General features: G+C 46.2%; 1 protein-coding gene across 1 annotated transcript in view; it reads right to left on the reverse strand.

Moving 5' to 3' along the window:
- Positions 1–6,519: 6,519 nt before the first annotated feature.
- Positions 6,520–12,736, reverse strand: part of CDC37 (cell division cycle 37, HSP90 cochaperone) — a 59,855-nt gene continuing 53,638 nt past the window's right edge. Inside the window, exons 8-9 of the mRNA XM_077470220.1 lie at positions 10,437–10,508; positions 6,520–7,216 (exon numbers count right to left, since the gene is read on the reverse strand). Of these exons, the coding sequence (XP_077326346.1) occupies positions 7,070–7,216; positions 10,437–10,508 (219 nt within the window). The 3' untranslated portion in view covers positions 6,520–7,069. The remainder of the gene's footprint in view (positions 7,217–10,436; positions 10,509–12,736) is intronic.

Here is a 12,736-nt window from a genome sequence, read left to right on the forward strand (position 1 = left end):
TCAATCTACTGCTGTTTTATTGCCCAGTCAGCATCCTTGGGCTGTGTTCTACAACAATGTGTGTTGCCAGCTTTTACTTGGTCTGTCTAAACGGAGTCAAAAAAACATTGGTATGTAAAACAGTTCACATAATCTATATATTTAAACTGTGCATGTTGCTGCTTTAAATGCTTGAATTTTGTAAGCAATTGCTGAAATTAGTCTTATTAGAATAGTCCCACAGGGGTATATCTAAAACTTAAATTCTCATTAGGGCAATTAATCTCTAATGTTCCATAATTCTGTGGAGTTGAATTGCCAATATTTATGCAATTTTATTATTTTATGCAATTACATTGCCATACTAAACTATCAAAAGGGATCAATCATTTAATAACTTGACTGCTAGTCGCTTGTGTAGCAGAATTGAAGTAATGAAGGAAGGAAGCCAGCTGTGCAAATAAAATGCATATACAGTTGTGCTCATAAGTTTGCACACCTTGGCAGAATTTATGATTTCTTGGCCATTTTTCAGAGAATATGAATAACATTTCTTTCACTCATGGTTAGTGTTTGGCTGAAGCCATTTATCAATTAACTGTGTTTACTATTTTTAAATCATAATCACAACAGAAACTACCCAAAATGACCCTGATCAAAAGTTTACATACATACCCTGGTGATTTTGGCCTGATAACATTCACACAAGTTGACACAAAGGGGTTTGAATGGTTGTTAAAGGTAACCATCCTCACCTGTGATCTGTTTGCTTGTAATTAATGTGTGTGTATATAAAAGGTCAATGAGTTTCTGGACTCCTGACAGACCCTTGCATCTTTCATCCAGTGCTGCACTGATGTTTCTGGATCATGGTGAGTCATGGGGAAAGCAAAAGAATTGTCAAAGGATCTGTGGGAAAAGCTAGTCGAACTGTATAAAACAGGAAAAGGGATAAAAAAAAATATCCAAGCAACTGAGAATGCCAATCAGCAGTGTTCAAACTCTAAATGAAGAAGTGGAAAATGGGTTCTGTCAGGGCGCTGACAGCAGGAAAAGGTATTTAGGACCCAGCATCTGTCAGGGCACCAACAACAGGAGAAGGGCTCTAGGACCCAGTGTCCCCAGCAGCACATCACATGGGCCTTTATAGGGAATTGAAACAGTGTCAGAAGTTGCTGACTGATCTCAGCATGTTACCTGTGATTCCTGGCTCCTGTGTTCCCTAGTTCTGACTCCGCTTGTTCCTGACCTGTCTGCCTATCTCCAGGCCCTGACCCCGGCTCGTCTCACAGATACCCTCTTCCTGCTTCTTATGTTTGACCCAGCTTCCACCTGACTGTCTGCTCTGCTTTAAACCTGGTTCTGATCTCGGCTTGTGTTGACTACTCTCTCTCAGTGACTTTACAGACTTGTCTCACCTCACAGGTGCCACCTGCCTGCAGACTCTGTTCATCCCAACAGCAGCATTCCTGAGTTTTCTGCAAGCAACTTCACAGGCGACCTGTGCTACTTTGTGCCCGACTCCTCCTATCTCACCTTCCGGGGAGTCCGGACCTTAGCTGCAAAGGAAGCCCTCTCTCCATTGGCCTCCAGCACCTGGTACGTGATAGGTTTTGTTGAAACCAAATCACGGTCAGGTAGACCAACTAAAATTTCAGACACAACTGCCAGGAAAATACAGGACTCTCTGAAAACATGTGGTGTGGCCGTTTCAAGGTTCATAATAAGGATTTTTGTGTGTATGTAGGAATCTATTTAATTTTTTTTCTTCAACTCCTTAGCTGAAAAAAGAGCCACCTATGGCCAGCTTAAAGCCATTGTAGAACAGAAGATACACGTTTCATTCCATCACATCCCAAAAATAAGATTAATCCTCATTTCAGAAAAGTGGGCAGAGCCATACAAATCATTGATTTACTTCCCCTCAACTATTTAGTCTAGGTTCACAGTCACACTAGCCTGCATGGCAATATTACTTTCTGCACTGTGCTGTACATCACACCAGTGCTGTGGTGTGAATGGGGCACACAGAAAAAACTTCCCCTCCCCGAATTGCATGATTGGGGAGGGGACACACAGACCACAGGGCCCGGGGGGGGGACAAAGCAACCCAGATTCAAACACAGAACATTCAGCCCTCCTCAGCACACCCACTGTAGAAAGATTTGCTGTAAGCCATTCTGTGTTCTTATCTTGCTGCAGAGTCATCTGGAAAGGAACTAGAGAGTAAAACACCTCTTTGCTGCCTGAGCCCAGCATTTCACCGACACCCAGAAGGCCCCACCCTTTTATTTTTTCAGCATCAGGGTGCAAAAAAGGTCATGCAATTCAAATGAGCAAGAGCAGATCTTGTCATAGGAATGCACATTGTGGGATTTTTTTTCTCTTTTTCATTTTATATTAAAGTGTATATAAATACTCACATATACCCAGTGAAATGAACAGCCTCAGATACACAGAGATTAAACAAATCTCCCTACATAAGTTTTACATGTATATCTGCTGTCTTTAGCTTTATATATTCTTTTGAAAGTGCACATTGTGTTAGGAGATTTTCTCTTCCTGGTTAGCACTGCAGTGAAGCCTGCGGATATATCGCATCATATTTTATTTTTGGTTGAACTAGATGGACTTGTGTCTTTTCAGCCTAACTACCGTATTTATCGGCATATAACATGCACTTTTTTCCCCTTAATCAGGGGAAAATTGCAGGTGCGTGTTATACGCCGATCCTCTGCGATTTTTGAGCCTCTGGGCGACTATCAGCGGCTTTCGGCCGCTTTCAGCCGTTCTCGGCAGCTGAAAACCGCCGAGAACTACCGGGCGTATCTCTGCGACGCCATTTTTAAAAATAAAATCTGAAATGAACACTGACAAAAGGGACAACGATGCACAAGGCTGCAATGATAGACAAGGCTGCATATGACACTGATAAGGCTGCACTAATGGGCATTTAAATGTAAGTTTTTTTTTTTTCCTTAAATTTCCCTCCTAAACTTGGGGTGCGTGTTATACGCCGATAAATACGGTATATATTAACAAGCCCGCACACTGTAGGCATCAGGAGGATGGGTCACAACAGTCTACATGCATTGGATAAGGGTCTGATATAGACTTTGTGTGGAATTGGGGGAATCCACTTTTTTTTTTTTACAAAAAAGGCTATCCCCAATGTCTATGGCGCATGTGCCGTAGATAACAGCGCAGGCGCACTTTAGACTCCTTTTAGATCATGCTTTGACAGGCGGCTCCGGCAATCACTCCGCCGGAGCCGCGATACCCGGAAGAAAGATGGACGCTTCATGGAAGAGAGGACAGTGGTGACATCGCAGGCTTCGGTTTCAGGTAAGTGACACATAATGGGCTACTATGCAATGCAGGGAAATGAAGAGGAAGTTAAACCCATCAGGGTTTTCTTCCTCTAAGAGGAATACCAGACCCTTGTCTGAAATTAAATTTGGAGTGGACCTAATGCAGTTTTTTTTTTTTTTCTCTTTTTGCATGGGTTAACATTAACATCTATTGTCAGACCTTCAATTAAGTTAATGGTCTAGTTAGTATAAATAAGGGGACTTCAAGGCCACTTTTTTTTTCTACTAACAGAAGGAAGCAGCCAGGAGCGGTAATTTACCCGCAAATTAACCAGCATTTATTTCCCTTTGTAATTTTTAATTTTGCTGTAGCAGGTTGCATGGGCCACTTCACAGGCAAGTTAAAAGGATAAGTTCACTTTTAGGCACCTGGAAAGCATTGCACCAGTGATCAGATGATCCCTGATGCCACGTAGGTCTCCTGCAGACTGTCAGTACTGTACGGCCAAGCAGTTTCACACTGACAGGAAGACTCAATGAACTACCCCGGCACCGAACAGAGCTCTGGTAGTGCATTGAAAACGACAAGCTTTCACAATGTCTGTCGGGACTTGTAGTTCATTCATACACAGAATTTGGTTTTCAAAAAGTGACAGCTAAGACCGGGAACTTCTCCCCATATTGCTGTTACAGGGAGAGAAGGCAGTGGGGAGCGGTTGCAGCAGTGGGAACATGTTACCTGTTCTACCCTAAAAACATTTCCAAAAAGGTATACTTATCCTTTTAAGGCATCTCTCATTTTTAAAGGAATTTTGCATTTTACATGTTTTGTTTTTAACATTATTACATTTTATTTTTTTAAATCACTCCATGCCAAACTTAATTTTTTCAATTACTTTTTTGCTTTGGTACATGTTTTCCCAGGGCAGTGCCCACCTACCTCCAATGCCATTTGTTTGATGATATTTGCATTAGCCCAGAAACTGGTCATTACTAGTTTTTGTCATTTGGCTCCTATTGACTTCAAATGGGGTTCATATTCAGCATCTGAACTTCAGTAATGTTTGCCAAACCTGCCTCAAATCCAACCCATTGCTTGGCATGTACTGTGCTATTTCAGTTTTTTTTTTATATACTGCCACCTAGTGGCATACTATTAGGACTGTTAAGTAAAGCCACATTGAGTAGTCTTGAGTACCAAACCGAAAGCGACGTTAAACCCCACAATACTTACACCTTTTCTTCGATGATCCAACATCCCTCATCAACATCTTTTACTTGGCTTCTTCTGGGTGTCAAGATGAAGCCATATTCATTGGCTGGCGCGGGGTGACCTTACTCCTGTGCAGGCCCAGGAGTCCAGACATACAGAACACAGGCACTGTGCCGGAATGTAAATTAACCACTTAAGCCCCAGAAGGATTTGCCCCCTACCTGACCAGGCCATTTTTTGCGATATGGCACTGCTTTGATTTAACTGACAATTGTGCGGTCGTGCAACGTTGTACCCAAACAAAATTGACGTCCTTTTTTCCCCCACAAATAGAGCTTTCTTTTGGTGGTATTTGATTACCTCTGCGTTTTTTATTTTTTGCGCTATAAACAAAAAAAAGCAACAATTTTGAGAAAAAAAATGTTGCTATAGTAAATATCCCCCCAAAAAATATACATTTTTTCCGCCTCAGTTTAGAATGATACATATTCTTCTACATTTTTTTTTTACCAAAAATACCGCAATAAGTATTTTATTGGTTTGCACAAAAGTTTACAAAATGGGGGATAGTTATGGCATTTTTATAATTTTTTTTTTATTATTAGTAATGGCGGCGATCAGCTTATCGTGACTGCGACATTACGGCAGACACATTGGACACAATTTTGGGACCATTCAGCTTTATACAGCGATCAGTGCAATTAAAAATGCATTGATTACTGTGTAAATGTGACTGACAGTGAAGGGGTTAACCACTAGGTGGCGCTGTAGGGGTTAAGTGTGTCCTAGGGAGTGATTCTAACTGTGGAGGGGTGGGCTGTGTGTGACAGGACACTGATCACCGCTCCAGATTACAGGGAGTGGTGATCAGTGTCAGTGGGCAGTGGGCAGAATGGGGAAATGCTTGTTTACATCAGCATTTCTCCGTTATTCCTCACCATGAGACGATCGCGGGTATCACTGCGGATAGATATGGAGTCCGCGATCACACTCACGGAGCTCCCGGGAGTGCGATCTCAAGCCTACTCTTAAAGGGTAACGTACAGGTACGTTAATCTGCCTGTACGTGCCCTTCTGCTGCAGTATATCTGCGTGAGGCCATCCAGAAGTAGTTACTAAACGGACACCTCAGTATTTTATTGAATCCCTGGTACTGTAATCTCGTTATGTCTCATGAGATTCCAGTATCAGGGGACGTTCTCCACTGTTTGTAGATCGCTTCACTTCATAAAAGGAGGAGAAGTGATCTACACGGCTTCATAAAACTGGAATCAAGAGGAGAGAGATGTTCTCTGAATGCCGAACGGAGCAGTAAACGGACACCTAAAAAAGGTGGAAAAAGTTCTGAAATGATTGATCTTTGTCTCATTTTTTTACATCACAGAATCCTGACGTTTTAATAGGGGTGTATAGACTTTTTAAATCGTGTGTGTGTGTGAGATTGTATATATGTATATTATATATATATATATATATATATATATATATATATATATATATACATATACATATACATATACACACACACACACACACACACACACATATATATATTTACCCTTTAACATTGGCTACTGAATTATGCCCTGTACACACGGTCGGATTTTCCAACGGAAAATGTGCGATCGGATTGTGTTGTCGGAAAATCGTGTGTGGGCTCCATCTGACTTTTTCCGTCAGAATTTCCGACACACAAAGTTTGAGAGCTGGATCTAAAATTTTCTGACAACAAAATCCGTTTAAATTTCGATCGTGTGTAGAAAACACAGACGGACAAAGCGCCACGCATGCTCAGAATAAATTACGAGACAAAAGCTATAGTCCCGTTGTATGTGTTGTACGTCACCTCGTTCTGAACGATCGGATTTTCCAACAACTTTGTGGTACCGTGTATATGCAAGACAAGTTTGGGCCAAAATCCGTCAGAAAAAAAAATCTGATGGATTTTGTCGTCGGAATGTCCGACCGTGTGTACAGGGCAGTACACATGTTAAATGAAACAAATACACAGAGGAGTACAGTGAAAAAAGTAACTTTATGTTATTTTCAGTGCTGTAACAATAAACATAAAAGCAGGACAGGCTAAGGATTCACAGCCGCATGGGACACCGATTAAAAGTGTCCCAACGGCTAGTTTACACGCAACAAACTAGCAAAATATGGAGGTAATCTGTCCCCAATCTGCATGCTTGGCTCTAAGGAGTTCAGATGCTCATTAACAACTCCCAGGATGGTGATCTTAACCCACATTATTTTAAAAATCACAATCTCCTGGGTAAAAAAATAAACAAATATGTATTTTACTACCTGCAATAAATCATGGAGCTTGGGAATATATGGCATTTTACACTTGAAGTGTATCCTGCTTTGCCCACATCACCAGAGCATTGTTCCCCTTCCAGGTTAATGGTATTTGCTGTATCTCTCCCCCCCCCCACCCCCCCACCCCCCCAGAGCTTGCACAAGAGATCTTGCTAATTCTATTGCACCATATTGCTCCAACTGCTGCTTTGGAGAGGACACTCTCTCTTCACACCCCCCACCCCCCACTCCAAGACTGGACATTTTATGACGCTGTGCTCTGATTGCCCGTTTCGGTCTTGGCTTCTTCATAAACAGGTTCTGTTTCTGCGCAATCAGCGCCCAGGCCATCTTTGGCATTCGGAACCCAGAGTCCTGAGTCAACACATTGCTTCATGTAAATGCTGGCTTCCTGCAGAGTGTAAAGAGAAACATACTTCAATGTATAACCATACATCATGCATTGGTTGTGGTTACAGAGCACCTGAATTACAACTGAGCCCTGGGCTAATCTAAAAAGACACAAATCATAGCAGATTACAACGCTGTGTTCCAGCAGTGGGGTGGGAACCTCCCATTTCACTCCCAGAACAAAATCGAGTTGGACTGACCGATGCTCAGCCATTCCCGGGGAGCTTTGTGCTCTATGACTAAATACAAAGCTTCCTCTGATTGGCCGAGGTGGAGATTGATGCCATCCACCCACCTCAGCCAATAAGCGGAAGCTTTGTATTCCTTCATGGACTGACCGACCGACACACGCAGGCCGGACCGACCGACCGACCGACACACGCAGGCCGGACCGACCGACCGACCGAAACACACGCAGGCCGGACCGACCGACCGACCGACAGACACACGCAGGCCGGACCGACCGACCGACAGACACACGCAGGCCGGACCGACCGACCGACAGACACACGCAGGCCGGACCGACCGACCGACAGACACACGCAGGCCGGACCGACCGACCGACAGACACACGCAGGCCGGACCGACCGACCGACCGACACACGCAGGCCGGACCGACCGACCGACAGACACACGCAGGCCGGACCGACCGACCGACAGACACACGCAGGCCGGACCGACCGACCGACAGACACACGCAGGCCGGACCGACCGACCGACACACGCAGGCCGGACCGACCGACCGACAGACACACGCAGGCCGGACCGACCGACCGACCGACAGACACACGCAGGCCGGACCGACCGACCGACAGACACACGCAGGCCGGACCGACCGACCGACAGACACACGCAGGCCGGACCGACCGACCGACAGACACACGCAGGCCGGACCGACCGACCGACCGACACACGCAGGCCGGACCGACCGACAGACACACGCAGGCCGGACCGACCGACCGACCGACAGACAGACACACGCAGGCCGGACCGACCGACCGACAGACAGACACACGCAGGCCGGACCGACCGACCGACAGACACACGCAGGCCGGACCGACCGACCGACCGACACACGCAGGCCGGACCGACCGACCGACAGACACACGCAGGCCGGACCGACCGACCGACAGACACACGCAGGCCGGACCGACCGACCGACAGACAGACAGACACACGCAGGCCGGACCGACCGACCGACAGACAGACACACGCAGGCCGGACCGACCGACCGACAGACAGACACACGCAGGCCGGACCGACCGACCGACAGACAGACACACGCAGGCCGGACCGACCGACCGACAGACAGACACACGCAGGCTGGACCGACCGACCGACACACGCAGGCCGGACCGACAGACACACGCAGGCCGGACCGACAGACACACGCAGGCCGGACCGACAGACACACGCAGGCCGGACCGACCGACCGACAGACAGACACACGCAGGCTGGACCGACCGACCGACACACGCAGGCCGGACCGACAGACACACGCAGGCCGGACCGACAGACACACGCAGGCCGGACCGACAGACACACGCAGGCCGGACCGACCGACCGACAGACAGACACACGCAGGCCGATAGCAGGCCGCTTCTAACCCCCCACTAGCGGCCAAGGGTTAAAACCGCCCGCATTCTGTTTTTCTAGTGGTATAGCCGCGCTGCCCCATTGATTTCAATGGGGAGCAGTGGTGGAGGAGAGGTAAACACACCGCTCCTTCACCCCTCCAAAGAAGCTGCTGGCAGGACTTTTCCTGACGTCCTGCCAGCGCACCTCGGGCTTTAACACACAGCAGGTCTTTCTAGATTGTTTGAACTGAGACAGACTTTAGCCCACTTTCACACTGAGGCCTTTTGCAGGCGTTTTTTGTGCTAAAAATAGTGCCTGAAAAGCTTCTGTAAACTGGGGCAGTGCGCTTGCAGGAGAGGAAAAAAAGATGCTGCAAGCGGCATCTTTGGGTGGTGCAGGAGCAGTGTATACACCACTTCTAAACCGCCCCTGCCATTGAAATCAATGGCCAGCTTCATCTGTGACCCTTTTAACCCCTTTTTCAGATGCTAGCATGGGTTAAAAGCACCCTGCTAGCCCCCGAAAAGGCGCTAAGTAACACTTTATCGCCAACGCCCAAGTGTGAAAGACCCCAAAATGCAGCGATTCAAATTGTCATCATATGGCAGTGCTGTCATTGAAGAGATGGGTAATATGAAGGACCCTTCAACAGATTCAGTGTGTATGAAACAGCACACCACAAGTGAATCCAATCTGCTTACCAGAAGGTAATGGTAAAAGAGCATGTAATCATAAATCACAGAGGATCAAGATGTCACACTCCAAATCGATCACAGGGAATCCATAATCCAGACCACATATAGCCACCAGCTCATCAAACTCCAAAACAGGGAAGCATATGATAGAAGCTCATCAAAGAGAAGTTCCCCAAATCGAAAGAAAATAAGGCAGTAATAGCAAAGCCCATAAGGTATAAAAACAAAAAATTATTGTAGTCCACTTACAGGTAGTAGAAAAATAAAGGCATCATGAGGTATATATTCTACTATAAATCATGATGCAATTATTTTTCTACTACCTGTAAGTGGACTACAATAAATTTCTGTTTTTATACCTTATGGGCTTCACTTTTGCTGCCTTATTTTGTTTCCATTTGGGTAACTTGTCATTGATGAGCATATATCATATGTATCCCTGTTTTGGGGTTTGGTGAGCTGGTGGCTATATGTGGTCTGGATTAGAAATTCCCTGTGATCAGTTTGCAGTATTTGGAGTGTGACATCTTGATCCTCTGTGATGATTACATGCTTTTTTACCATTACTTTCTGGTAAGCAGATTGGATTCACTTGGGTGTGGTGTGCTGTTTCATACACACTGAAGCTGGTGAAGGGTCTTTCATATTCCCCATCTCTTCAATGACAGAACTTCCATATACATGATTAATGACAAATTTTAAGTGCTGAATTTTGGACTCTTTATATTTTTGTTTGATGATCAATGAACTGTGCTGGTTGCAGATAGCGATAGAGAGGATAGCGATAGAGAGGATAGCGATAGAGAGGATAGCGATAGAGAGGATAGCGATAGAGAGGATAGCGATAGAGATGATAGCGATAGAGATGATAGCGATAGAGATGATAGCGATAGAGATGATATCTCCCTGTTAACACTCCCCCGCTACCATTACACCCCCCTAACTCACCTTGGGGTCCATTTTACTGATTGTCTCTTTCAACATCTCTATGTCTTTTGAATCAAAACATTTCTGTAATTCCTGTTGGAAATAAAATACAAAAAAAAAGAAAAAAAAAAAGCTTATATTATGGCTGTTAACAAACCTATTAATACTAAAATCAATTATGGCAATTCCACACAAACTCTTTCAATCTCTCATTTTCAGTTATTTTTCCCCTTCTGCCAATGTCACATATGTAGTCAGGTTCCCTTACAGTTACCGTATATACTCGAGTATAGGCCGACCCGAGTATAAGCCGAGGCCCCCAATTTACCCCCAAAAAACTGGGAAACCTATTGACTCGTGTATAAGCCGAGGGTGAGATATGCCTGTCCATCCCTGTGTGTGTCCGTCCATCCCTGTGTGTCCGTCCATCCCTGTGTGTCCGTCCATCCCTGTGTGTGTGTCCATCCATCCATCCCTGTGTGTGTGTGTGTGCGTCCATCCATCCATCCATCCCTGTGTGTGTGTGTGTGTGTGTGTGTGTGTGTGTGTGTCCATCCATCCATCCATCCCTGTGTGTGTGTGTGTGTCCATCCATCCATCCCTGTGTGTGTGTGTGTGTCCATCCATCCATCCCTCCCTGTGTGTGTGTGTCCATCCATCCATCCCTCCCTGTGTGTGTGTGTGTGTGTCCGTGTGTGTGTGTGTGTGTGTGTGTGTGTGTGTGTGTGTGTGTGTGTGTGTGTGTGTGTGTGTGTGTGTGTGTGTGTGTGTGTGTGTGTGTGTCCGTGCAGCCTTGTGTGTCCAGCCTACCTGTGTCCCAAGCCTCCGTCCGGTCCCGTCCCGAGCCTCCGTGTCGTCCCGTCCCGAGCCTCCGTGTCGTCCCATGCCAGGATCGCCGCTCTTCGTCGGCGCCCTGGCGGCCATTCCCCTGTTCAAAAGCCGCGCCTCCCGCCTCCGCCTGCGATAGGCGGAACACTCAATTTTCCAGCAGTCTGTGTTCCGCCTATCACAGACATCGTCTCATCCTCGTCCGTAGTACGAGGATGAGCCGATGTCCGTGATAGGCGGAACACTGACTGCTGGGAAATTGAGTGTTCCGCCTATCACAGGCGGAGGCGGAGCCGGAGGCGCGGCTTTTGAAAGGTAGAATGGCCGCTGTCTGTCTGCTCGACACGCTGTTCGGGCAGTCAGACAGCGGTGACTCGAGTATAAGCCGAGGGGGGCACTTTCAGCCTCAAAAAAGAGGCTGAAAATCTCGGCTTATACTCGAGTATATACGGTACATTACACAGATTTAGGTTTTGGAGATGCTTACATTCATAGAGCTGCACTCACTTTGTTAGCAATAAACACTTGACAGCTATGACAGAGGCTGCAGCAGGGCACATTTTGCGACATGCGAACATGCACTGTGCCCACCAGTTCAGACAGATGAACAGGTGGTGTGCCGACAGCTGCTACTTAGTGGGCATGAAGATCCTAGACTTTCACACCAGTTGAACCCTTATTGTTGGAAACATGCTGTCATCATAAAGCCCAATTTACTGTAAGTCACAAAAATTTGGATTTTTGCTTTAAAAAAAAAGGGAGAGATTTAATAAACCTGGTGCACACAGAATCTGCTACAACCATGCATAGTATCTGACCAGCTTCTAGGTTTTAGTCTGATGTGATGCGAATGGGTGCGATTCTCATGCAGATTTTTGCTTGAGTTCAGTGTGATTTTGCACACAGTTTACTATGTTTCAGTTATGGACAGAGTCAGTGACCGGTACACTGGCTATTCATTTAGACAAGCTCTCCATCCATCCTGACCAATCCCCCGCAGCCAGCAGGAGAGGGGAGTGGGGAACAGAAATAAGCTGGATAGGAGTTGGAGTGGTGGTAGCTGCCGAATGCCTGTGGGAGGAAAAGTGGCATTCAGCAGCCGCAGAATGAAATGAAAGGTTCATGCAGCTGCCCCCGTCGCTCCTCCTATCCAGGTGTAAAGAGGAACTGCACATGCCAACTGCAGCATGGGACTGGGTCACAACTGCGACCTCTGTATTGCTCCTCAACATTCACAGGCTCTCAGGCACTTACTGACCTGTATGGGCGGTGTATTGGGCTGTATGTGTGCTGCACGGTGTATACTGGCATGCATGAGTGGTATGCTGAGCTCTATTTCCTGATATGTAAACAAATATTGGGTTCTGAGGCCAACTAATCGGCTGACCAACTATTCAATTATGAAAATAGTTGACAACCAGTTTCATAATCGATTATAATTGATTAAGCCGATTAGTTGCTCAGCCCTACTGCCCAGCCTCAAAGAAAAAGAG

This window comes from Lithobates pipiens, unplaced genomic scaffold, assembly GCF_037356315.1.
Source record: "Lithobates pipiens isolate NorthernLeopardFrog02 unplaced genomic scaffold, aLitPip1_a1.2 Scaffold_8, whole genome shotgun sequence".
Classification (NCBI taxonomy): Eukaryota; Metazoa; Chordata; class Amphibia; order Anura; family Ranidae; genus Lithobates; species Lithobates pipiens.